We start from the raw sequence: 26026 nt of genomic DNA on the forward strand, positions 1-26026 counted from the left end.
AGGTAATTGATGAAAAAAATTGCCCGGTTTGTTTAGGCAACAAACTCCCTTCTGTATGATTGAACCATGTTAATGAAGTGTGGGTTCTCAGTCATTAAGATCAGGATACAGTCCACCCAACGGAGCAGATGTCACAGAGAAACTGCTGGATAAAGTGTATGAAAGAGAAATTGAGCAGTGTGCAAAAGGTCAAGAGGGTGAAATTGTTAACCTGAGTCTTGACGGGTGGAGCAATGTTCACAATGATTCTGTTGTATGTGCTTGTGTGACAACTGAAGAAGGGAATGTTTTCCTTACAGAAACAATTGATACATCAGGAAATGCGTACAACAGAATAGTTACAAGAAGGAGCAGTAAAAGCTATAACAAACTGTGAAAAAAAAATTCAAATATCTAGTACACAGCTTGGTCACAGACAACGCTGCAAATGTATCCAAGATGAGAAGAAATTATTTAGAAGAGAGTCCCAAGCTAATAACATACGGTTGCAGTGCTCATTTGATGCACCTCCCAGCCAAAGACTTCAAAGAAATAAAGACTAATGTTGTTGAAATTGCAAAATACTTCCGTAACAACCACTTTGCAGCAGCTGCTCTGAAAAAGTGGGAGGAACCAAGCTAACTCTCCCACAAGACGTACGGTGGAACTCAGCAGTGGACTGTTTTGAGCACTATATCAAGAACTGGCCTAATCCGTTGACAGTTTGTGAACAAAATTGTAAAAAAATTGATGGCACTGTCACAGCCAAAGTTCTCAACATTGGGCTTAAGAGACATGTTGAACACATGCTGAGTACCCTGAAGCCTATTTCTGTAGCCTGGAACAAAATGCAGGGAAATAGCTGTTTTACTGCTGACGCTGTTGAAATTTGGAAGGAACTGAGTGAGATCTTAAAAAGAGAAATATGCAACGACAGTTAAATTACAAGCATTAAAAAAAACGAATGGGACAAGCACTATCTCCAGCTCATTTTCTTGCAAATATTCTCAATACTCGGTACCAGGGTCAAACCTTAACTGCTGAAGAACAGGAGTTGGATATGACAGGGACATCCAGCAATCTTCCCTCTGTAATGCCAGTTATAATAAACTTCAGAGCTAAGGATGAACCATTCAAGAAATGTTTGCTGATGATGTTTTAAAGAAAAAGTCACACGAGTGAACTGGTGTAAGTCACTTAAGCACTTTGATTCAGAGACTGTTGAAGTGACCATCTCACTTTTAACAGCAGTAGCTTCTTCTGCCAGTGTAGAAAGAATATTTTCTTCCTTTGGACTAATTTATTCCAAATTGAGAAATCATTTGTGTCAAGGTTCCTCCCCCACTCTGAACTCTAGCGTACAGATGTGGGGACCTGCATGAAAAAACCTCTTTAGCTTAACTTCCCCAAGGTACACAATATTCCATCCTTTGTCCTTGGATTGGCCGCTACCACCACCAAACAAATACTGGTTACTGAGGAAGAGCTGTTTGGACACGTCTTTCCCCCCAAAATACTTCCCAAAACCTTGCACCCCACTTTCTGGACAAGGTTTGGTAAAAAGCCTCACCAATTTGACTAGGTGACTACAGACCCAGACCCTTGGATCCTAAGAACAATGAACAATCCTCCCAACACTTGCACCCCCCCTTTCCTGGGAAATGTTGGATAAAAAGCCTCACCAATTTGCATAGGTGACCACAGACCCAAACCCTTGGATCTGAGAACAATGTAAAAGCATTCAGTTTTCTTACAAGAAGACTTTTAATAAAAATAGAAGTAATTAGAAATAAGAAATCCCCCCTGTAAAATCAGGATGGTAGATACCTTACAGGGTAATTAGATTCAAACCATAGAGAACCCGTCTAGGCAAAACCTTAAGTTACAAAAAAGATACACAGACAGAAATAGTTATTCTATTCAGCACAATTCTTTTCTCAGCCATTTAAAGAAATCATAATCTAACACGTACCTAGCTAGATTACTTACTAAAAGTTCTAAGACTCCATTCCTGGTCTATCCCCGGCAAAGACAGAATATAGACAGACACACAGACCCTTTGTTTCTCTCCCTCCTCCCAGCTTTTGAAAGTATCTTGTCTCCTCATTGGTCATTTTGGTCAGGTGCCAGCGAGGTTACCTTTAGCTTCTTAACCCTTCATAGGTGAGAGGAGATTTCCTCTGGCCAGGAGGGATTTTAAAGGGGTTTACTCTTCCCTTTATATTTATGACAATTTGGGACCTGAAAAAGCAGGAAAGCTTGTTTTTCTTTTCCAGATTATGAATAAATGGGAAAATGAAGGAGAAGACAACTAAGTTAGCTGCAGAAGCCAATATTTTAAGTTTCTCATGTTGACCTGGCTGATTTTTGTTTTGTTTTTTAAAAATTTCAATTAACAATTTTAGTTAAAAACAATTTTAACAAAAACAAACCTGATTTTAAAAAACTTGAACGTTTAACTATATTCAAAAATTCATATGCTTGTTTTGTTAAAATATTATATGTTTGCTGTTGAAGAAAAAAATCCAGAATACATAATGTTGTCGTTTTAGTTAAATAAAACAATTTAAATGTCTGTCTGGTGATGTTCTCCTCCTAATAAAGCATGGCAAGAAAATCCTCCAAATATTAATGATTAACCTGTTGAACTGGACATAGTTCACCTCCCAGTGACTTCATAAATATCTGCTTCAATTACCTTTGGTAAATGAAATAACCAAACAATCATTCATTTTCTGATATAGCTGTAAAACTAATCTGAAAAGTCTTCAAAATAAATCACTTAAAAATGTATGGTGTGTACCTTCTAAAAATGAAACCTACATCTATGAGTTGTGAAGAATATGTATTAAGGTTATAACAACCGACAAGAATGCACTTTTATGTAGAAATTCATGATTAAATTGAGTCTTCCTGACTAGTGATTTAAATCAAATCCACCCTGGTATTAAAAACTGTAACTCCCTGCAACATACAGTGGGATAATAAAAACTGCTTGATCAGATACTACCTAGTGTAATAAGGTTTAAGATTTAAACTATGCGCTTACCTTTTATTTTCTTTGCCAACTATCTTTGTCCTTTTGTGCCTCCCACTTACAATCACTTAAAATCTGTCTGTAGTTAATAAATCTGTTTTATATTTTACCTAAAACAGTGTGTTTTGGTTGAAGTGCTTGGGAAATCTGCTGGGTGCTTGGGAGATTTGTTGGTGCCTTTCTCTGTGTGATTCGTGAGTGGCTCAGGGAGCATTCAATTACTCCTGGTGCAATTCTGCATCACTGCGCATGTGCAGAATTCACATCCCCGCAGATTTCTTTGCTTCCCCACAGAACAATGACTTCTGATGGGGAAGCAAAAGGAAGCCACAAAAGCAGTCATGTTCCCCTCCCTGGCAGCGCAGACATATGGGTTCAGGCACCCAGAGCAGTCTGTAGAGACATAAATCACCGCCACTGGGAAGGATGGGCAGTTGTGAATGTGAGAGAGAGACACACACTCTGTCCCTCTCACTCACTATTGTGGCATCCTTGACATGGAGGGGCATGGCTTTGGGGTGTTTCTGAGAAGATAATATGGGGCAGGCTCTGTCCCCTCAGGCAGAGCAGAATGTAGCAGCCTGCCTGCTTGGTGAATTGTTCCCATTGTCTCTGTGAATTCCCCCAGGAGTATAAAACAGGTGTAAAAGTTTTAAGGCTCCTTATGTTGCCAGAGTGGTGTAAAGGACAGTATAACCTTATAAACACTTATAGTCCTTTAGTGATTAGGACTGGTCTAAATTTTCGAACAGAAAAATTTCCGGTCAAAATGTGCCCCATGAACTGTTTGCTACTGACCTTTCTGGAAATGTTCAGTAGCCAATATAAATTGTGAGTTTGATTCCCCAGCCTTCACTTGCTCTTCAGTTGCCTATGATGTAACATTGAGCATATGGCTGCATATATTTGTTGACTAATAACTAGAAATAAAGGGTCAAACCTAGCTACATTACTATAAGGCAAGGGGGGCTGGAGATTTCTTCCAATGCTCCCCACTCCCATTCTCCATCCACTGTATGGTAGTTTAAATAAATTACCAAAATAATTGAAACCACTGTGTTTATACTGTGTTATTTTGACAAATAAAATATGCAGAATTTTAAAACAGTGTGTGCAGAATTTTCAATTTTTTGGTGCAGAATTCCCCAAGAGTAATTCATGCAATCTAGCTTGACGTGGGACTCCACATGCTGTTGTACTGAGTGGCTATTGTACTGAGCACCTGGAGGGGTTTGCTGCTTGTCACTAGCAAAGCATTGTGAGAGAAAGCCAGGCTGGAGAGTTAAGGGGGCATAGTGGTACCCCAGTTTCAGGTTTTACCGTGGGGATCCTGTCACAGTGCTGCCCCCTGAAGGCAAATCCCTGGCTCACACAGGGCAGCACACAGGATTAGGGCCCCAAAGTGAAATCCGTTTCACTCTGTTTTGTCAGACCAGAGTTTTAAAATCTCTAAATAATCTTTGGCATTGCAATAGAGCTAGGTGACAGTATTGTTACATGAAAAGATGTAAATATCTTAAAATGCACTGTAATGCACTGTCTCCACAAAAAAGAAATAATTTGTTTGTCCTATAGTTAGGGCCCTACCAACTTCATGGCTGTGCAAAATATGTCACGGACCATGAAATAAGCCTCTCCCCTTGAAATCTGATCTCCCCATAATCAGCCGGGCTGGGGAGGGACAGGACTTGTCCTTCCCCTGCACAGCTGTTATCGGAGAGAGATTAAACCCACCTCCAAAGGCAGTGCAGAAGTGAGGGTGTACCACGCTGCAGTAGCCCCAGAGCTGGGATCCAGGCTGCCACCCTCCACGGCTCCTGCTGGAGCTGGGGGCACCTGAGCTGGGGACCGCTGCCACCTGCCCACAGGTACTGCCACATCTCCAGGCTGGGGCTCCGCCCTCCCCCCGCTCCTGTCCAGGCTCCAGATGCCCAAGTTCCAGGGCTGCTGCCACCACCTCTGCCCCATGGCTCCTGCCCGGGCTCAGGGTGCTCGAGCTCCGGACCTTCCACTCCCTCTCCCCACCATGGCTCCTGCCTGGGTTTGGGTCTTCAGCCTGGGCTTGGGGCTTCAGCCCCCACAGTGCCTGCTGAGGCTCAGGGCTTCCACTCTGTGGCTCCTGCCAGGGCTGGGGCACTCATTTTTCAGACTGTCCAGGGTCCCTGGGCATGGGTCCATGCATTAATCTACCACTGGCCCTGACTACCAGCTATGAACCCCGCTTGGGGTGCTCCCAGCAGCACTGGGGAAATTGGACCTACCTCCATTTCTAGAAGCCTTCACCAGAACTGAGCTCTGAAGGCAGCACAGAGGTGAGTATCGCAATCCTGCAACAGCTTTGGGACCCCCCCACCCCTTTGGATCAGGACCCCCACGGTAACAACATCGTAAAATTTCAGATATACATCTGAAATAGTGAAACTGACCAAAGTGAACCATGAATTTGGGAGGGCCCTACCTATAGCGCTTAGGAGACATGATACCCTAGATCTTGTTAGAAAGCTATTAGTGATTTCTAAATCCCAGAAGGCAAAAAAGCAATAGAAAATTAGGTAGAATGGGGTCTACATTCAAAGCACAGGGGATTTATAAGGTGTGATAATGAGAATTACCTTCCAAAAAGGTTTCAGAGTAGCAGCCGTATTAATCTGTATTCGCAAAAAGAAAAGGAGTAGTTGTGGCACCTTAGAGACTAACAAATTTATTTGAGCATAAGCTTTCATGAGCTACAGCTCACTTCATCGGATGCGTCATGCATCCATTGAAGAGAGTTGTAGCTCACGAAAGCTTAGGCTCAAATAAACTTGTTAGTCTCTAAGGTGCCACAACTACTCCTTTTTTTCTTCCAAAAAGAACACCTATGTACATATAAAACTTGTACTACTTTAACTGTAATAGGATAGTAAAAGTTGTCAAGTATCGGGGGTAGCCTTGTTAATCTGTATCCACAAAAACAACAAGGAGTCCAGTGGCTCCTTAAAGACTAACAGATTTATTTGGGCATAAGCTTTCATGGGTAAAAAACCACTTCTTCAGATGCATCAAAACTTGTACAACCCCTAGTTCAGATGCATTTTTACCAGTACAGCTTATTCCCTTACAGGAAGGGTAATAAGCTACAACTGTATCCACATTCGGAGTTACACCAGTTTAACTCTTTTGGTAAAACAAAAATGGGGGTGGGGGGAAAAAAAATCACATTGTGCTAACCAAAAGAGTTTCTATAGCTTTTGTATTAGTGAAACTTTTGTTGTGGTGTGATTTTATTGTTTCTGTTTTTGTTTTACTAAGAGTTACATCAGTACAAAGACTATAGAATCATAGAAATGTAGGGCTGGAAGAAACCGCAAGAAGCCACCAAGTCCAGCCCCCTGTGTTAAAGCGGGACCACGTAAACTTAGATCATACCTGACACGTGTTCGTCCACTCTGTTTTTAAAAACCTTCAGTCATGGCGATTTCAAAACCTCCCTCGGAAGTCGGTCGCGTAGCTGGGGGGGGGAGCGGGGTAGTGGCCACTCCCCCGCCAAGCAGAAGTGGCGCCTTTTTAATTACTTGGCGCCTTTAAAATTTTTACTCACCCGGCAGAGCTCCGGGTCTTCGGCGGCAGGTCAGGGGAAGCGGAGATAAAAAAAAGACGCCACCCCCTGGTACTTCAGCAGCACTTCGGTGTCGGGTCCTTCACTCGCTCCAGTCGTTGGCAGCATTGCGGTGGCGGGGGGGGAGGGGTGTCCTTCAGTACCAAAGACCGGAGCGAGTGAAGGACCCAATGCCGAAGGGCTGCTGAAGACCCGGAGCGCCGCCAGGCGAGTACCAGGTGGCACTTTTTTTTTTTTTTTTTTTTTTTTTTATCTCCGCTCCCCCTGTTTTGCCCCCCTGGCTACGCCACTGTTGGAAGCCTATTCCAAAGCTTAACTACCCTGATAAAAAGGTTTTCCTAACGTCTAACCTCAATCTCTCTCGCTGCAGATTAATCCCATTACTTCTTGTTTTATCTTCAGTGGACATGGAGACAATTGATCCCTGTCCTCCTTCCAACAGCCCCTCACAAATTTGAAGACTGTTACCAGGTCCCCCCTCAGTCTTCTTTTCTCAAGACGAGACATGCCCAGTTTTTTAAAACTTTGCTCATAAGTCAAGTTTTCTAAATCTTTTATCATTTTTGTTGTTCTCCATATCCCTCCATATCTTTTCTAAAGTGTAGTGACTCGAACTGAACACCGTACTCCAGCTGAGGCCTTCATCCATGCGGAGTACAGGGAGACAACTACCTCCAGGGCCTTATATACAACACTCCTGTTAATATACCCCAGGACGTTATTTTTTGCAACTGCCTCACATTGACTCATATTCAATTTGTGATCCACTAGAATCCCCCAGATTCTTTTCAATAGTACCACCACCTAACCAGTTATTCACCAGTTTGCAGTTGTGCATTTGATTTTCCTTCTTTAGATGTAGTACTTAGAATTTACCTTTATAGAGTTTCATCTTGTTGCATTCTGACCAATTCTCCACTTTGTCAAGGTCATTTTGAATGCTAATCTTGGCCTCCAGAGCGCTAGCTATCCCTCCCAGCTTGGTGTCATCTGCAAATTTTATAAGCACATTCTCCAGTCCAAGTCATTAATGAAAATACTGAATAGTACTGACCCTGAACTAATCCCAATGGGACTTCAATAGAATCACCCTCTCAGTTTAAGAAGTGAAGCATTGATAATTACTATTTGAGAAGGGTTTTTCAACCAGTTGTACACCCATCTTATAGCAGTGGTTTTCAAACTTTTTCTCTGGCAACCCAGTTGAAGAAAATTGTTGATGCCCGCAACTCAACAGAGCTGGGGATGAGGGGTTTAGGGTGTGGGAGGGGCTCAGGGCTGGGGCGCAGGAGTGAGGGCTGTGAGTGGGACCGGGAATGAGGGGGCAGGGGGGTTGGGGTGCGGGAGGGGGTCAGGGCTCTGGGCTGGGGGTTCAGGCTCTGGGCTGGGGCCGGGGATGAGGAGCTTGGGGTGCAGGAGGGGGCTCCAGGTTTGGGGGGGGGCGCTCAGGGCTGGGGCAGCCCCATGTGTTGGATCATATTAAAGAAGTTCTGTATTAAAATCACAAATGAGTTTGATTCCCCATAGTTTAAATTCCAGGGTATTACTAATTAAGAGGTCTCTTGGTTTTCGGTACTGTTTCTCTCCCTCTATGTGTGAAACTTGCAAGCTGCTAATTGTGTTAGTACATTCTAAGACAGAGTCTGTTCTCAAAGCAATTCACACAGAGAGAGAGACTCAAAGCAATACTCTAACAACAGAAACAGCACCCAGAGACTCCCCGCCCTTTTGTTGTATTAACAATTGTGATTAAAATAGAGATAGAGGATGTATGTGGATGGATGCTTGGTGTGGATAATAACTGAATGATCAGGGAGGTGCCAGCCTAAGAATCCAGGGTCCATCGGCTGAAGAAGGCGTCAAGTGGAAATAACCAGAGGACCCCCAGAGGGCAGACTGGAATCCACCCAACAGCCTCAAGAATGGGAGAACCAAAGAACAAGATAACATCTTGGAGCCGTCAGGAATGTGCTATCTGCTGATTGATTCAGCAACAGCATGATGAAGCAATTCCCATAGACTGGCATAGGAAGAAATTCCTATAAAAATAGACTCTAAAAAGTGAGAACTTTGGGGTCTGATTCTGCAAACCAACTTCCAGGAGCATCAGATGAGCATCTGACAAGGCCCTGCTCCCTCCTCATGTCCAGGCCACCTGGCCAGTGGCTTGGCATGAGCAACTCTAAGGCTGGTAACTATGATAACAACCTTGCAGAATGTGTGTGTGTGTGTGTGTGTGTGTGTGTGAATAAATATGAGATTGAATGGAATGTTATAGCTGTAACTAACTGCTTACTATGATTCTTTCTGTATTCACAATAAATGTGGTATTTTGCCTTTTTCCCTTTAATAAGATCCTGCTGGTTTTTAATTTATTGGTATAACACATGGCCCCCCGCATAGCGGCCAGACCTCCTGCTGGTCACTTCCAGGGTGCAGAGCGGTGTCAGAAGAGGTAGGGACTAGCCTGCCTTAGCCGGGCAGCACCAATGATGGGACTTTTGACCAGAGCCACCACGACCCAGTGCCTTACATTCTGCAACCCAGTACTGGGTCGCGACCTGCAGTTTGAAAACCACTGCCTTATAGTAGTTTAAATCTAAACCACATTTCCCTAATTGCTTATGAGAATGTCATGTGGGACTGTGTCAAAAACTTTACTAAAATCAAGACGTATCATGTCTACTGCTTCACCTCTCTCCACTAGACCAGTAATCCTGTCAAAGGAGGAAATTATGTTGGTATGTGTAGACGAAGCCTTGAATGGGCACTACCAATCAATTGTGATCTCAGCAGTGACTCCACTTTTACACTAGTATAAATGAGTGCAGAAACTGGCCCTACCTCTTTTTAAAAAATAAAATCTAATATATGATTCATGAGTAAAGCGTTTGATAAATTTTTTGTCTTCAGAGTTTACTGGCTGACCTCATGAAGGCCTTACAGTCAACTTGATGACACTTTGTTGTTTGTCTGTCTGTAACATGCTAACATTGAATGCCACATCCAATCCAATCAATTCCAAAATTTCAGGGAACGTTTTAGGCATCTATGGCCAGAACCCTTTTGATTTGGGGGGGGAAAATCAGAAAATTAAAATAGGCAAAATGGGGTACACATGAAGCCCATGCCAGCTTTTTAGCACAGCCACAGCTTCAAGCACCTCTGCAATTGTCTATAAATCAAAGAACTGGTTGATGGCATCCATTAACACCTTCCAACATAACTATACCCCTGCTCATCTCTGCTAGTCCTCCCAATAGTTTACATATTCACATGCTGAATGATTTGTTTCCCAGACAGAAAGATGAATAAAAATTGGTGGGGAGGAAAACTGGGGCCAATAGAGGTATGCACACAACCCCTGGCAAGCAACTGGGGGGAAATGAGTTGCAGTGATCAGAGGGCTTTTGTGTGCCTCCAGTGGGGGATGGGAGCCTGAGGGGGCACTGAGGGATGCAAGGAATCCCTGGCATGTGCAGTAAACTCATCATCCCTCTCTGTATTTCTTCTTGTGTTTTACAGAGAGATGTTAAAACCTGACCTTTAGAGATTACTTACTAAGTTTTGCTGACTTTTGTCTCCTGTCCTCCCTCTACCCTTCAAATTTCTCACAAAATATGGCCCTGGGCACTTCTTTTGTCATATATATGTCGTGGGGGGGGGGGGAATAATTTTTTGGAGAAATAGTTTCTGACATGGGTTTAAAAATGGAGGTGGGGAAACTTACGTTTTTAATTCTCTTAATATTACTTTGTGACACATCACTAAAAAGGCTTAGCCTGGAAACTTCTAATTTGCTTCATTCCAATAAGATCTAGGGATCTTCAGGTGTTCCTAAGAGATTTTCAGGAGTTCCGAGTCCCATTTTCAAAAATGGGACAGGCACTTAAATCCCATTGACTTTCAATGAGATTTAGGCTACTAAATCACTTAGGAGCTTTTGAAATTTTTCACCCCTGTGTAGTAGAATTATGTTTTGAAGTATCTATTGTTGGAGTTAACCATCTCAGAAATAGAAAATGTATCATATTATATGAAAATTTCATCAGGCTTCTGAAAACTTTGTAAAAGCTTTTTAAAGATCAGATCAATTTTTTGTAAAGTTGCTTTGAAGTTTCTACATCTTGAATAGATTCCTACAGTGCTTTATAAGCTACTCCTGAGGAGGACTAAAGTGATTTACACTGTTTTGATACCTCATAAAAGCAGAGATTTCATCCTTAAAATACAATAATGTCACCCTAACTTTGATACACATTTCAAGAAAATAAAAGATTACCCTATGAAATGTACGTAACAAAGCTTGTTTTTAAGTACCACCACCACCACCCAATGTTTTATTCAGAGTACAAAATCATACATTTGTAAAAACGTGTGATTCTTTGCATGGGTATTACCTGAAAGCACATTTTTAATCTGATCAGATGCTTCTTGGTAGCGTATCACCAGGCATGGGCAACCTTAATTCTGGGATTTCTAACTTTCAAGTGCTTGACTTTGCAACTTAGTAACATTCTTTTAAAATTGTGTGTGTGTGCAAAATGTAATTCCTTAGGGTTTTAAAAAAGGAAAACAGTAAAAACAAATTTGACTGTAGCAACCTCCCCATCATGCATCACCACTAGGATTTGAGTTCTGAACCTCAGCTCAAGGTACAGGGCTTACTAAGTACGTTTGCTGGTAGCAGGAAAAGGGAGAAAGAGGCTGCTGGGGCCATATGCTGGGTCTAGGGTGTGGTCAGGGGAGCCTGGGCTGTTTCTCTCCCTCTTTTTCCCCTTCAGGAGATAGACAGAGCTCCTTCCCCATGTGGTGCCCCTAGAGAATAGGGTAGGGGCCAGTGGGCTCATGTGTGGAGTCTAAAGGGGTTGTTTGTGGGGAGCCTGGCCTGGCTCTCTCTCACCTCTTCCTGGAAAGGCTTCCTGGTCCCCAGAGTTTGCAGCATTGCTCCACTGGTCATAGTGTTGGCCCACCCTTATATTAGAATGTTCAATTAGCTGGCAAGACGAGGTACAGAAAGCTAATAGTGATTTTCAAAAGTTTAAGCCAAACCTGAGCAGAATTTCATAGGCACTTCTCTTGCCACAGTGTTTTCTAACTCTCAAATTCCAAAATCCGGTGGCAAACACTGACATGTAATATATCTTTTCTGGTGCAAAGTGTTAGGCAACCTAAATATAGGATTTTGGTACCAACTCCTGCTATAATATACATAATATGTTGCCAGGTATGTGCCTTTGCCTATGCTGTGCACCTGCTGCAAGAACTGTGCTGGGAATTACACAATAGATGCCCCCCCTACATAGGTACAGAATAAGTGCTGTGTGTGGATGCATTTTATTAGTTTACTCTGGCAAACTTATTTGTGTGGACAATAATAAAGCTTTAGGAACAAAATGGTACTAGAAACACTAAGCTGCAATGTTTAACCTTGAAATGGTGCAATATTGTAGTGTAGACAGAACTGATCTGCAGCTCTGTCATTTTTGGGGTACAGACGGAGCGCTAAACCAGAACAAGGTGCTGGGCATGAGACAGGCTCAAACTTTCATTGTTTCCTCTTTCTGTTTACACCATATGTAGAAGAACAACGAGGAGTCCGGTGGCACCTTAAAGACTAACAGATTTATTTGGAAAAAGAAAAGGAGGACTTGTGGCACCTTAGAGACTAACAAATTTATTTGAGCATAAGCTTTCGTGAGCTGTAGCTTATGCTCAAATAAATTCGTTAGTCTCTAAGGTGCCACAAGTCCTCCTTTTCTTTTTGCGGATACAGACTAACACGGCTGCTACTCTGAAACCTGTGAGATTTATTTGGGCGTAAGCTTTCGTGGGTAAAAAACCCACTTCTTCAGATGTATGGAGTGAAAATTACAGATACAGGCATAAACATACTGACATAAAGGCATAGATACAGAAATTTATCCACGAAAGCTTATGCCTAGATAAATCTGTTAGTCTTTAAGGTGCCACCGGACTCCTCATTGTTTTTGTGGATACAGACTAACAAGGCTACCCCTCTGATACTTGGCATAAGTAGGTTTCAGAGTAGCAGTCTCTAAGGTGCCACAAGTACTCCTTTTCTTTTGGCATAAGTAGAAGCTTATCTACATTTTTTTTTTTTTTTAAAGGTGGTTGTAGTTCATTGTTTCCCTCTTTGACAAGCTATAGAATATGCACTTCTCATGATAACTGGAAGATCTCTAGTGATCAGCAATCACTTGGAACTGCCTCAAGGATAAATATTCACCCAAAGAGCTTAATGCATTACTGGGCAGATGCATTCTTTTCATCTTTTCACAGCACATTTCCTCCTCTTTGGCAGGAGATATAGTGTTACTTCCAAGTTACGAAATTTAAAGACCGCTTTGTGCTTAGGAGCTTCCAATACTGCTTAGTGACTGTTAAAATTGACAGACTGGTGTCATTTTATGCTTTTGTCAATTTACGCCTGGAATTTTACAATCCCTTACAGAGTTTGAATAGGCAAAATGATTGCCTGCTTTTGTAATTGTTTACTCACTTTGGGAGCATTCCTTTTTTCAACAGGGTTAGAATAGCCACTGATATTATTGTGGTGGGCCACAAATACAGCTGCTCTCCCCAAGTGCTGGTCAACAGCAACTGAGCCAATTAGTTGCCCTAGAGCACACCTGACTATCAGCTTCCCAGTTGATAGACAGGAATGGGTGGGCGGGAGTTAAAAGCCACTCATTAATTGGTCAAACTGGACAGTCTCTACGTAAAAGAATAAATGGACACAAATCAGACGTCAAGAATTATAACATTCAAAAACCAGTTGGAGAACACTTCAATCTCTAAAAGAAAAGGAGTACTTGTGGCACCTTAGAGACTAACCAATTTATTTGAGCATAAGCTTTCGTGAGCTACAGCTCACTTCATCGGATGCATACTGTGGAAAGTGTAGAAGATCTTTTTATATACACACAAAGCATGAAAAAATACCTCCTCCCACCCCACTCTCCTGCTGGTAATAGCTTATCTAAAGTGATCACTCTCCTTACAATGTGTATGATAATCAAGTTGGGCCATTTCCAGCACAAATCCAGGGTTTAACAAGAACGTCTGGGGGATGGGGGGGTGTTAGGAAAAAACAAGGGGAAATAGGTTACCTTGCATAATGACTTAGCCACTCCCAGTCTCTATTCAAGCCTAAGTTAATTGTATTCAATTCACAAATGAATTCCAATTCAACAGTTTCTCACTGGAGTCTGGATTTGAAGTTTTTTTGTTCGAAGGGAGAGGCACCGGAGTAGTCCTGTCCATTTCCGGAGCCGCTCTATCACCCCGCCCTCTAAATTGTGCCAGTTCTCCGGCAGAGAGGGATGCGTGGCAGAAAGGTAAATGCCGAGATAGAGCAGCGGACCTGCGCTTAACCGGATGGCCTGAAGGGCGGGTGGGAGGGAGCTCGCCTGCCAGCCGTCCCCGACCACCAGGCCAGAACTCTTGACCCAGTTGACCTGGGCGGAGGAGGCTGCCGAATAGATGGCCTGGCAAGCCTCCACCTGCGCCAAGTCGCCCGGGTCCTGGACCACAAGGAGCACGTCATCAGCGTACACCGACAGGACCAGCCGCAGCTCCGGCTCCCACAGCACCAACCCTGTCAACCTCCTTCGGAGGAGACAGAGGAAGGGCTCGATCACCAGAGTGTACAGCTGGCCCGAGAGGGGGCACCCCTGCCGTACTCCTCGCCCGAAGCTGACCAGTTCGGTCAGGGTCCAGTTGAGCCTGACCAGACACTCTGTGGAGGCGTACACCGCCCAGAGAAAACCCACAAACTGGGGTCCGAATCCAAACGCTTGCAGAGTGCTCAGGAGATACCCGTGATCCACCTTCACTTATCCTGGTACCAGGGATTTGTTTAGCCTGGAGCTAATATATCTGTCTCCCACTACTTTTCTATACCCATCTGGCCTTGCCCTGTCACACTGTACATTGACTAGTGAGATGGTATGCTTCTGATGCAATCTTGATTTGTTCTACTGGACCCAGCTTATTGGTCTAAGCTTCCAAAGCAAGTTAGCACAGGTTTGGTGTAGGAGTGTAAAGGAAATAGGGCTGTTCTGAACTGGGTCTAGACATAAGTAGAAAGCTATGAATTTTTTCAGTAGCCTAAAATTGACCAGCTGAACTGAAGAAATTCCACTAAACTGAGTCTGAAACACTTGAAAAAAAACCATAAAAAGAAACAGAGTAAAAAAAAAGTATAGAAAGGCTATTGATCCATGTAGCAAAAAACTTATTTGCCACATTTACTGTCAGCCACCCTGTGGGAATAAAATTATTTCCAGGAGTCCTATGACAATCTTATAAACATCAAAAGCAACTTCAATAGGACCTCTCTAATCCACACTGAAGATGACACAATGCATTGCAAATTACAGACATTTGTGGTTAAGCAAGTGGGCAAACAAAGGGCAATATTAAAAGTCAAAATCCTTTCCTCTATCACTGAACACCCATAACATTACCAGGACACTGCAGCATAATCATGACAGCTTTTTACTATGAACTGGATAAGCCTAGTCATAGGCGCCGACTCCATGGGTGCTGCAGGGCTGGAGCACCCACAAAGATTAGCGGGTGCTCCGCACCCACCAGCAGCCAAGCTCTCCCTGCTGCCACCCCCTCCTCGCCTCCTGCTTTCCTGAGCGTGCCTCATCCCCCACTCCTCCTCCCTCCCAGTGCTTCCTCCCCCCCCCCCCGCCAACTAACAGCTGTTTGGTGGCGCTTAGGACTTTCCGGGAGGGAGGGAGAGGAGCAGAGACACGGCATGTTCAGGGGAGGAGGCGGAGAAGAGGCAGGGCAGGGACAGGGACTTGGGGGAATAGGGGTGGGAAGGGGGTGGAATGGGGACAGGGTGGAATGGAGGTGGGGTGAGGGTGGCGCAGGGGTGGGAAGAGGCAGGGCAGGGGCAGGGCCAGGGAGGGTCGAGCACCCACCGGGCCGTGGGGAAGTCGGCGCCTATGAGCCTAGTTACTAGGGTTACCAGATATCCCAATTTTATAGGGACAGTCCTGATATTCGAGACTTTGTCTTATATAGGTGCCTATTCCCCCCCAACTCCCTGACTCAATTTTTCACGTGTTATCTGGTCACCCTACTAGTTACTGATTTTTCACAGCTTGTAAGTTGTCTTGAAATTTAGGGAGTGTCTGCAACATTTGTAGCTATCCAACTTCCCCCTTGAAGAAGTTAAAATGAATTCACGCTGAATACAGTAAGTTAGTTTAGACACTAAATGTAGTTTGAAGTATGAGATTTTGAACACATTAGATTATAGATGCTGTCTCATGATCCTCATTCTCTATTATTGGCCAAATGGAGCTCATTGCAGGATTAGATTCTTTTCCCCTCATAGAATATTCATTTTTAGAGCTAGCCAGGAAACAGACTTTCAGGCCTGCAAAAAACTTCAAGTCTTGGGAAAAAAAATTTGTCCTGAATCAGGATGAACCTCCAAAAACTTTCACAGACCTGGAAGTTTGCAATACTTCATTTTAGAATCACCATTCTAGAATCTGTCAGAAACCTGCCTAGCTTCTGCTGAATATTCATCAAAATCAACACGTTCCAATGGAACGTGTTGATTTGACAAATCAGCATTTTCCAAAATTTCCAACTGTTCACTATCTTTTCCTGCCCTCTCAACAGTATACTTATTATAAGGCTTGCTTGGTATTTCCAAGAAGAGATTGTCCCTTTTCTCCATAACATGTAATGTGGGTAATGCAGTGTAAGAAGTGTAGTTTTTCACTTCGTTACTCTTTTAAGGCCCCATCCTGCAAACACAATGGGGAAACTCATGAAAGTACATGTCCTCACAGATACAAGTGTTTACTGGGTCAGACCCTTAGGAAGCATACCTGTGCTTTTACCTTGCATACCAGTTCTTTATTTCCATGCACACACCCCTCCCTTTCTCTTCCATTTTTATGTATTTAACTTCTTAAAATCCACATGTCTCTAGGTTCTCAACACTACTTATAAGTGAACCACACCTTATACATGCGGGACTGAGGTAGTGCTCATTCACACATCTGTATCTCCATGTATGAACTGAACTTTTATTTTATAACTGTGGCCTATGTGTATCCATCACATTTAAAATTGCAGACCACATGTTGCCTGTATTGCTTTCAACAAAATGTAAAGTTTTAAATTGGTAGATACAGCATAACTCACTACCCTATTTCTCACTTTAATTAGTCCCATTGTTTGTTTCACCCTTACTTACATGATCATTTACATCATTAGACCTTTTGCCTGTAAGCTGCAGTTAATTTTTTAATCCAAATATATTATATATATAAATTGGGAGGTGGGAGGAGAAGAAAACTTGGTATATACAGCTCAAGTGATTTTCTCAAACACATCTTTAAAAATACTGGGCCTCAGGATATGTCTAGACTTCTCCCAGCATAACTATGTCCTGACCAACACAGCTGTACCAGCAGAATTCTATAGTGTAAACACAGCTATATTGGCAAAGCTTCAGAGTAGCAGCCGTGTTAGTCTATATTCACAAAAAGAAAAGGAGTACTTGTGGCACCTTAGAGACTAACCAATTTATTTGAGCATAAGCTTTCGTGAGCTACAGCTCACTTCACTGGCAAAGATGCACTTTTATCGGTATAGCTTATTTCATTTGTAGGCAGTGGTTTTACTATGCTGGCATTTTTCTTACTTTGCCTACGCTGTCTTATCAATGGAAATATATTTTGTTGGTTTGTAAGTGTACAAACTGCAGCTTTGCCAGGATAGCTGCGCCCACACTAGGAATACTTTACTGGCATAGTATAAGGCAGTGATACTCAGATCTCTGGTTCAGGAGCCAAATTAGCGATCAGCATTACCCAAAAGAGCCACAGTAGTGTGAATGACAGGGGAAATATTTAGTTTTTATAGATTATTCTCACAGCTAGTAAATTAATAACTTAGTGCAAGCTGATAACTTAATTGGTTGATAACATAGTAAAAGCATCCTGATTGGTTAATAACTTAGATTTATTATTAAAATCACACAGTGTTTCAATATCATGTGCTGCAAAGAGACACAGGAGACACATTAAAGAGCCACTTGTGGCTTGAGAGCCACAGTCTGAGTATCACTGATACAACGTATTTCTATAACGGTAAAGTGCTCCTAGTGTAGACATGGCCTGAATCTTCATTCACTGCAATGCATATAGTCGTTTACTCTAGTGCAAAGTAGGTGCAGAACGCCACTAAAACACATAGTAGCAATTTACACTCCCTTTGCACTAGTATAAGCAACTATACAAAGTACAGGGCAACAGAGAATCCAGCCCTCTATTTTTTGTATAATCATTTTATACCTTAAAGTGAACTCTGGGATCAAATTTAGCTCCAGAATGAGAACACACACACAATTTTACAAAATCTAAGATCAACATAAATATTTTCTACTAGTTTAAAAAAAAATCCAATGGAAAGAGTTTTAAAATGTACATAATTATTCCTTCTACACAAAGAATGACTTGCTGGAGCAAGTCCTTAAAACTGACATATATAGCTAGTTTTGTCAAGTGAAAATGACTAGACAGTTTCCATTGTCTACACTGAGAGAAATGCAGAAAGTAAACAAACATAATAAAAACCTGATTTGCAAACTGGATACAATTAATTTAGGCTTGAATAAAGACTGGGAGTGGATGTGTCATTACACAAAGTAAAACTATTTCCCCATGTTTATTTCTCCCCCTACTGTTCCTCACACATTCTTGTCAACTGCTGGAAATGGCCCACCTTGATTATCACTACAAAAGGTTCCCCCCTGCTGGTAATAGCTCACCTTACCTGAACACTCTCGTTACAGTGTGTATGGTAACACCCATTGTTTCATGTTCTCTGTGTATATAAAATCTCCCCACTGTATTTTCCACGGCATGCATCTGATGAAGTGAGTTGTAGCTCACGAAAGCTTATGCTCAAATAAATTTGTTAGTCTCTAAGGTGCCACAAGTCCTCCTTTTTTAATAAAAAAGTTATTCCCTCACATGGGTCTCCCAGTGCACCCCATCTTCTCTGGGACTGTAAGCTCTTCAGGGCAGGGGCTGTTTGTAATGTTGTGTCTGGTACAGCATTAAGCACATTGTTGACACTTAGGCCTACATCCCCAGGTTGACAGACTCCTGTGCCCCTGAGGAGTTCCATTGCATAACAGCATGCAGAAAATCCAGGCCTGCCCACTGGCAACTCGCAATGTGGGGTTTGCCCTGTTGGGGTGGCGATCCTTAGGGCATTTTAAGTATTAATCAATACAATTTATATTTAACCATCCAATTTAGGCAAACAGCACTCTGAGAGTTAAACTGTTGGAAGCTGGACCCTGCACCTTTCCTTTGAATATTAATGACTACCCTTTGATTCATCAAGGAGATAAGCATTCAGTTGAGCCTATTAAGCGAACAACACAGTTAAGTGACTGTACCTTGCCCTGACTCCCCTTCCTGCTCTCCTCCCACCCTTTAAAAAAACCTCCATTTCCAGGTAGGATTTTAAACAAAAATGTAAGGAAAAATCCCATTTGTTAAGTAACGGTCAATCACAGATTAACACATTTCTACTTAATCTGAAGCCCCACTTGTTTTTAGCCAACACAGCCCCACCCGTGGGCACCCGCTAGTGAGACTGGTAGGTGGACTGAACGGAACTCCGGGGCTTAATGGGGCTTTTTCCCCGCATTCAGCTGAAAGCCTCCTGCTTACCTGCTGCCGAGTTCAGGTTACCCCTTCTGCGCCTTCTGCCGAGCTCCCTCAGCTCCCCTTCTTCGTCCTCCAGCCTCCAGGCTTCAGCCATCAGCGAGGAGGGGCAGGAGGGGGCATTCAGAAAGCAGGCACCCCCATGCCCAAGCGCAGAGAGCGCGTGATCGGGGGGTTCTTTGTCTCGCTCAGTGAGGGAGCAGCGAACGCCTCACCGCTGGGGGGGGGGGGGGGGGGCCTACGCTGCCGGCCCCGGGGCAGAGCAGCCCTTCCGAGCCGCCCCACTCTGCACCTGCGCCTCTCCTCCGCCCCGGCAACTCCCTGCAAATCTCTCTCCGCCTCCCTCTTCTCTGAAGTTTAAGCCCAGGCGTGGAGGATCCCCTTTGGGCCTTTTCCTCTCCTCCCTTCCCCAGCAAGGCTCAGCCGGACGCAGGTTGGGAGGAAAGAGAGAGGCGCACCCACACCACACCAGCAGGTTGGGGAGGGACGGGAAAGCCAAGGGAAAATGAAAGAAGGTGGCCTTTGCTTTTCCGGCCCATTCACAATATTCCGGTGTCAACAGGAAACTCCACTGCTGCCTAACACTAAAACAAAAGGAGGAGGGGGAGGTACCTGGAGCAGAAAGCAGCAATCAGGGCTGCAGCATGCAAGGGAGGGGGCGAGCTTCAGCTGGGGAAGAAGATGGACTTGCACTTACAAGGCTAAAGTAGCTGAAAACTTTTATTTAGGGAAAGGGACGTGATTTTTTTTTCCTCTTGTGGATCTACGTATCTCCAGGGCTGTCTCAAGCTGGTAGCATTTTGAAGGAGGGAGAGTTCTAAACAGTGCAGCATTGAGTGGGATTTTAAAGGTCCTTTCAAGAATGCAGCACATTCTTCCTCACCAAGCGGGAAAGACCTTTAAAAACTGCTTTAAATAATCCAAAACAAGAGCCTCTGTTCAAATGACGCTTGGCTGATTTATGACTCCAGTCCCATTGTTGAAGCATTGTTGAAATTGCGAGCTGAGTTATACCCAGTACAATGCTACTGAGCAGTATGTGGCAACCAGGGGTGTAAATCAGGGCAGAAAAGAAGAGACTGGTGCCTGGATATAGAGCAGCCCACCTGTTTTAAAGGGTTAGCTGCCTTTATACTTTTATTTGCTATGACGAGCACTACAGCTCCGAAAAACACTTGCACTTTATGGTTAAGGTGAATTAAGTAGTAAAGGTTCTCACTATGAGAAGTTAAAACCTACTCTTCTTATTAGCATATGCGCAATATGCCTCAAGTTGCACATGACCAGGATTCATCTCTGAATTTCGTCTGCTGGCTGCAAAAAATGGTGGTGGTGCTTAGGTACCAATATGAAAGGCACCTTAGAAATATCCAAGTTATAGAGTCTTTGGTTTCACATTGTTATTATAGGCAGAACAAGTAGTGCTGCCTATAATTAAGGTTGCCTGACACAGGATGGATGGTGCTCTGGGGATAAACCAGGGTTATGTAGTGAAGGAGTCTAGATCAGGGGTAGGCAACCTATGGCACGTGTGCCAAAGGCAGCACATGAGCTGATTTTCAGTGGCACTCACACTGCCCGGGTTCTGGCCACCGGTCTGGGGGGCTCTGCATTTTAATTTAATTTTAAATGAAGCTTCTTAAACATTTTTAAAACCTTATTTACTTTACGTACAACAATAGTTTAGTTATATATTATAGACTTATAGAAAGAAACCTCCGAAAAACTTTAAAATGTATTACTGGCACACGAAACCTTAAATTAGAGTGAATAAATGAAGACTCAGCACACCACTTCTGACAGGTTGCTGGCCCCGGTCTAGATCTATAGGATCCCTGCCTCCTTCGTTGCATACATTGGTAGGTGTGTAGTGAATAAGGCAAGGAGCTGCAGAGAAAGAAAGGATAGTCTTGTGGTTTAGGCAGTTTAATGTCCCCCAAATAACTAGACTCTCTCCCAGTCTTTTCCATAGAGTTCCTGTATGATGCTTGGGAATTAATTAAAATCAAACTTTTCATATTTTGTAAAGGGACCACTCAGTGCACAAGATGCACACTACTTTCAGTAGTGCAAGCTGAGAAGAACATGCTGCTTTATTCAACTATGTAACAAAGTGGTGGTGGGTGAAACGCCCACTAACTAAACAGGAAGTATGAAAATGGTGGAGTCTGACTCCAACCCATAGTACTCTGAGTAATTCAGTTAACCCCTTGATGATCACTTTATTACTTCACAGGTGGTCTCTAATTGTGCACTCATTTTCTGGGTGGCTCTCATGAAACCCTGGCATTTGAGTTGCAGAAGCGCTGAGCACTCTCAGCTGTAAATGAAGTCACTGGGAGTTGTGCTTGAGCATATGACATGTTATAAAATGCTATGTTCTCTGAAAAATCAGAGATTATTGTGTGTGATTATTTGGGGCTCTATGTACAATTTATACTCGTATTGATGTTGTAGAGTGTTGGTCCACAATATTAGAGACAAAGCTGAGGTATTATTTTTTATTAGGCCACTTTCTGTTGATGAAACAGACAAGCTTTCAAGCTATACAGAGCTAAAGGAGAGCTCTGTGAAACTTGAAAACTTCTCTCTTTCACAAACAGAAGTTGGTCCTGTGACATTACCCCGCATATTCCTTATGGAAATATGCTTATGATATGGATATGGCATAACTGAGGTATATTTTATGCAAGGTGGTTCTTGTAGGTATCATTGGAAAGGTTATTTACTGAATGTGATTATCCAATTTGTATGCATGTATCATTTCTGTATCTGAAGTTAGGAATATTGACTATGTAAAATTACAACTGTGATAAATGAAGGGAGAGGGGGTAGCTCCCTTTTGTGGATGCTCAGCCAGCCAGTAGCTATAAAATCCCTCTTAGTAGCTGTTCTCTAATTGTTCTACCTGTAAAGGGTTAAAAAGTCTCACTGCTATGCATAGGTAAAAGGAAGTGAGTGGGCACCTGGTCAAAAGAGCCAATGGGAAGGCTCGAACTTTTAAAAAATGAAACAAGATTCCCCTTTTGTCTGTCTGTTCTCGGGGAAAAGGCAGATAGGGAGCAGTTATGAGAAGCCTGGGTCAGATATGATAAAACATTAGTATCATACTTAGAAACTACTCATCTAAAACCCCAGATGTGTAAGTAGATCAGGAAATGTCTAGGAAGACGCAATTAGGTTTATCCCTTTTATTTTGTTATGGCTTGTGGACTCCTCTGTGCTAACTCCAAGTGCTTTTGTTTTGCTTGTAACCTTTAAACTGGACCTCAAGAGAGCTATTCTTGATGCTTAATCCTTGTAGTGCTTTTTTTTAAATCTAGCAAAAGCCTAAATTACCAGATGTATTTTCTTCTTTTTTTTATTAATAAAATTTACCTTTTTAAAGAACAGAATTGGATTTTTGTGTCTTAAGAGGTTTGTGCACGTTGTTTATTAGCTGGTGGCAACAGCTAATTTCCTTTTTTTTTTTCTTCTTCTTCTTCTTTCTCAGTTCTTCCCCGGATGGGGGTGAAAGGGCTTGAGGGTACCCCACAGGAAGGAATTCCCAAGTGTACTTTCCTGGGCTCTCAAAGGGGTTTTGCACTTGAGTGGTGGCAACATCTACCAATCCAAGGTCAAAAAAAAGCTGTAACCTTGGGAGTTTAATACAAGCCTGGAGTGGCAAGTATTAATTTTTAGAGTCCTTGTGGACCCACACCTTCTGTACTCAAAGTGCCAGAGTGGTGAATCAGCCTTCACAACAACTGTGTATATGCTTGGAGATGCCCACCAGACAATAAGCAACCAGCCTTAATGGGCCATTGCCTTTTTCCTAATGAGTCTTCAAAGATGTGGATCCCCCATCTTCCAGGAGTTCCTTCCTGTGGACATTGCAAATAAATCTGGTTTCATGGTTGCTTTAACACTGCAAGGTCAGGTGATAATGTCACCTGGTAAAAAGTGCCATCTTAGACACTGCTGGTACATTTCCACTGAAAACCAAGGCTTCCCACCTTATGCACATTCTATTTAAGGCTGGGGAGTAAGGAAAACGGGACTCCTCTCCACTGTGTTCCTGCCCAAGAAGAAAGACAGCTGAAAGTACCTGAGGAGACAAAGGAACTGAGCTGTGGGAAAGGCAAGGGCTGAGTCCAGAGTGAGACAGATTTTAGTCTAGTCTATAAAGAGAAACACCTGGGACTCTAAGCTACAGAAACTCTGTAACTTGCCTAAGACAACATTTATGGTGAGAAATTACTTCTTGAAACCAGTCTCTTTAAGATCTTAAGCTTAGTATGAGTGTTTTGTTTTATTTGCTTAGTAATCTGCCTTTGCTATCACTTAAAATCTGCCTTAACTTGTTTTTGTTTAGTATTAAACCCAGTTTGTGCAATTTCTAACTGGGGGGCAGGCAAGAAGTTGTGTATATCTTTCTCCACATTGAGGGAGGGGGCAAATTTACGAGCTTACGTTGCATAGGTTTCTCTACAGCGCAAGACAATATTATTTTGGGTGTACTTTCCAGAGGGGAGCTGCACTTGAATGCTGGGCGATTTCCTAGCTGAGTCTTCTCATAGAACACTATTTGCAGACTCTGTGATTCTACAGCTGGTGCATTCCTACCTGTGTGTGTGTGCTGCCAGAGGCTGGAGAGCCTAATTCAGAAAAACATGGAGAGGGAGCCGAGGCTAGTGGAGCAGGCAGGCTCAGTGAAATCCAAGTACTTCAGGTGGGATCCCGGAAGGGGGGGTCCAACCTGTCACAGGTCCAATAAAAAAATATTACTTCACCCATCTTGTCTCTCTATCCACAACTTATGTATTCTGGTTTATTTTATGAAATTTCTGTATCATTTGTGTCATTCAATAGATGTGGAATCCACCATCTGCTGTCAGGATATCATCAGATCAGGGATACGGGAGGGTCACACATTCAAATGGGAGCACCTTAGGGCAATGGGTTGGCTGAAGCTGGGAGAACCAGTTTTCTCCAACTTCTCTGCAAGGGACTGAGGTTTGAAGAGTGGAATTGCCCCAGAAGTAGAATAAAGAAATCAGGTGTTAGCATTGTGTCTTAAAAACTACAGAGCCTGAGAGATGCAGAGAAAGGATTCACATGAGGAACAAAGGCACAGGCTTTTGGAGGGAGAGGGGATGTTTTGATGGCAGTGCCAGTCAAGGTAAAAGGATGCTCGCTGGACTCCAGGGTGGGAAGAGAGAGCAAGAATGAGCACATGAAGACTGACTGAGTCACATGGAAGAGAAGCCTGACCTGGAGGAGTGGAGTCCTGAAGAGGGGACCTGGAGCCTTACTGCTGCTATCTAAAGTAAAGAGTGTTTGGTTTGGGAATGTTTTGCATAGCCTGTGCCTGTTTGCTTCCACTATCCTGTATTCCTGAAGAATGATTGTATGATTTGTAAGCCAGCCTGCACATATAGTGGACGTCTGGGAAAGAGTGGGGAGGCCAGGGGAGCTGGCCCTAGTCACAGGGCCTAGGCAATTGCACTGTGGGGTCTCAGCTGGCAGAAAGGGTGTGATACAGGATGTGAACCTTGAGAGTATGCGTAGAGAGCGAAAACCAGAAAAAATGTGTGGATGCTGCTTAGTTTAGGAAGTTTAAAAAGAACACAGGTGCAGTACTGACACTCAAACACAGAAGCCTGGTATCTGTCCAGCAGGGGAAATTTTAAAGCAGGGTTGTGACACTAGGCATCTCAAATTGGGCATCCAAAATTCGTGGTCTTTTTAAGTTAATCTCTCACTTCTCTAGCTGTAACAAGGGGATATCACCCTCTCACCTCACAGAGGGCTGGGAAAATAAATGCATTAGTATTTGTGAAGCCCTCAGATGCTATAGTGATGAGTGCCAGAGACAAGTCCAGTAAGAAATTAATAATTCTGTTTTCAAAGCAGTGTTTGAATAATTTGCAGTAAATATGTCCTAAGATGCCTATTGAACATTGCTCATTAACTGAGCAGTTTATCCTGTGCACTGAATGAAGTAGGGATCCTGTTGAAAAAATAGTATGTGATCATATAATTAAAGACTATCATAATGCATACACACAGGAGGTAAATTAATGTTGCACAGGCAGCCTTAATTGTGGTATTTTCTAACTTTTCAGTGCTTGTCTTTGCAACCTTAATAATGTTCTTTTAATGTAATTGTTTGTGTGTAATTTGCTACTCAGTTAGTATCATAGTTATGCATAAAGGACAGACACTCTGCTTTAACGGCTTGCACTCTTAAAGGCCCCAAATCTTCATTGAGGTCTGCATGGGTGGACTCCAATTAGGTCTTCATGTGGGTGCACTGTTCTCCCCCCACACAGATGTAGGATCATGGTTCTATGTTATATCTAAACTGGCAAAGTGGGACCCATAATTCCCCACCAGTGCAGTTCTGTGCAGAATACTATGTGGGGCTTCACCACTGGAGAGTTACAAGTTTGAATGTTTTCATCACCAACAAGGCCATAAAGTTGGACTGAAGACATAAAATAATTACAGAGAAGAAGAGTGTGAGGACAACAACAGTCAACAAGAGAAGAGAGAAACCATTTGTGGGTGCTGAAGAGGAGAACAAAGAGAGAGAGTCAAGTATAGAGCCAGAATTGAAAGCTGTTTGCATTCCAGACAGATTTCTTAGTAGCTATATGATTAGAGTCCAGGCAGGGGAGTTTG

General features: G+C 43.0%; 1 protein-coding gene across 2 annotated transcripts in view; it reads right to left on the bottom strand.

Moving 5' to 3' along the window:
- Positions 1-19567, bottom strand: part of SH3D19 (SH3 domain containing 19) — a 118175-nt gene extending 98608 nt beyond the window's left edge. For both annotated transcript variants that reach the window (XM_074950983.1, XM_074950982.1), the window contains exon 1: positions 19367-19567. In XM_074950983.1, coding sequence (XP_074807084.1) covers positions 19367-19457 — 91 coding nt within the window. In that variant the 5' untranslated portion in view covers positions 19458-19567. The remainder of the gene's footprint in view (positions 1-19366) is intronic.
- Positions 19568-26026: the final 6459 nt, after the last annotated feature.

This window comes from Natator depressus, chromosome 4 (genome assembly GCF_965152275.1).
Source record: "Natator depressus isolate rNatDep1 chromosome 4, rNatDep2.hap1, whole genome shotgun sequence".
NCBI lineage: Eukaryota > Metazoa > Chordata > Testudines > Cheloniidae > Natator > Natator depressus.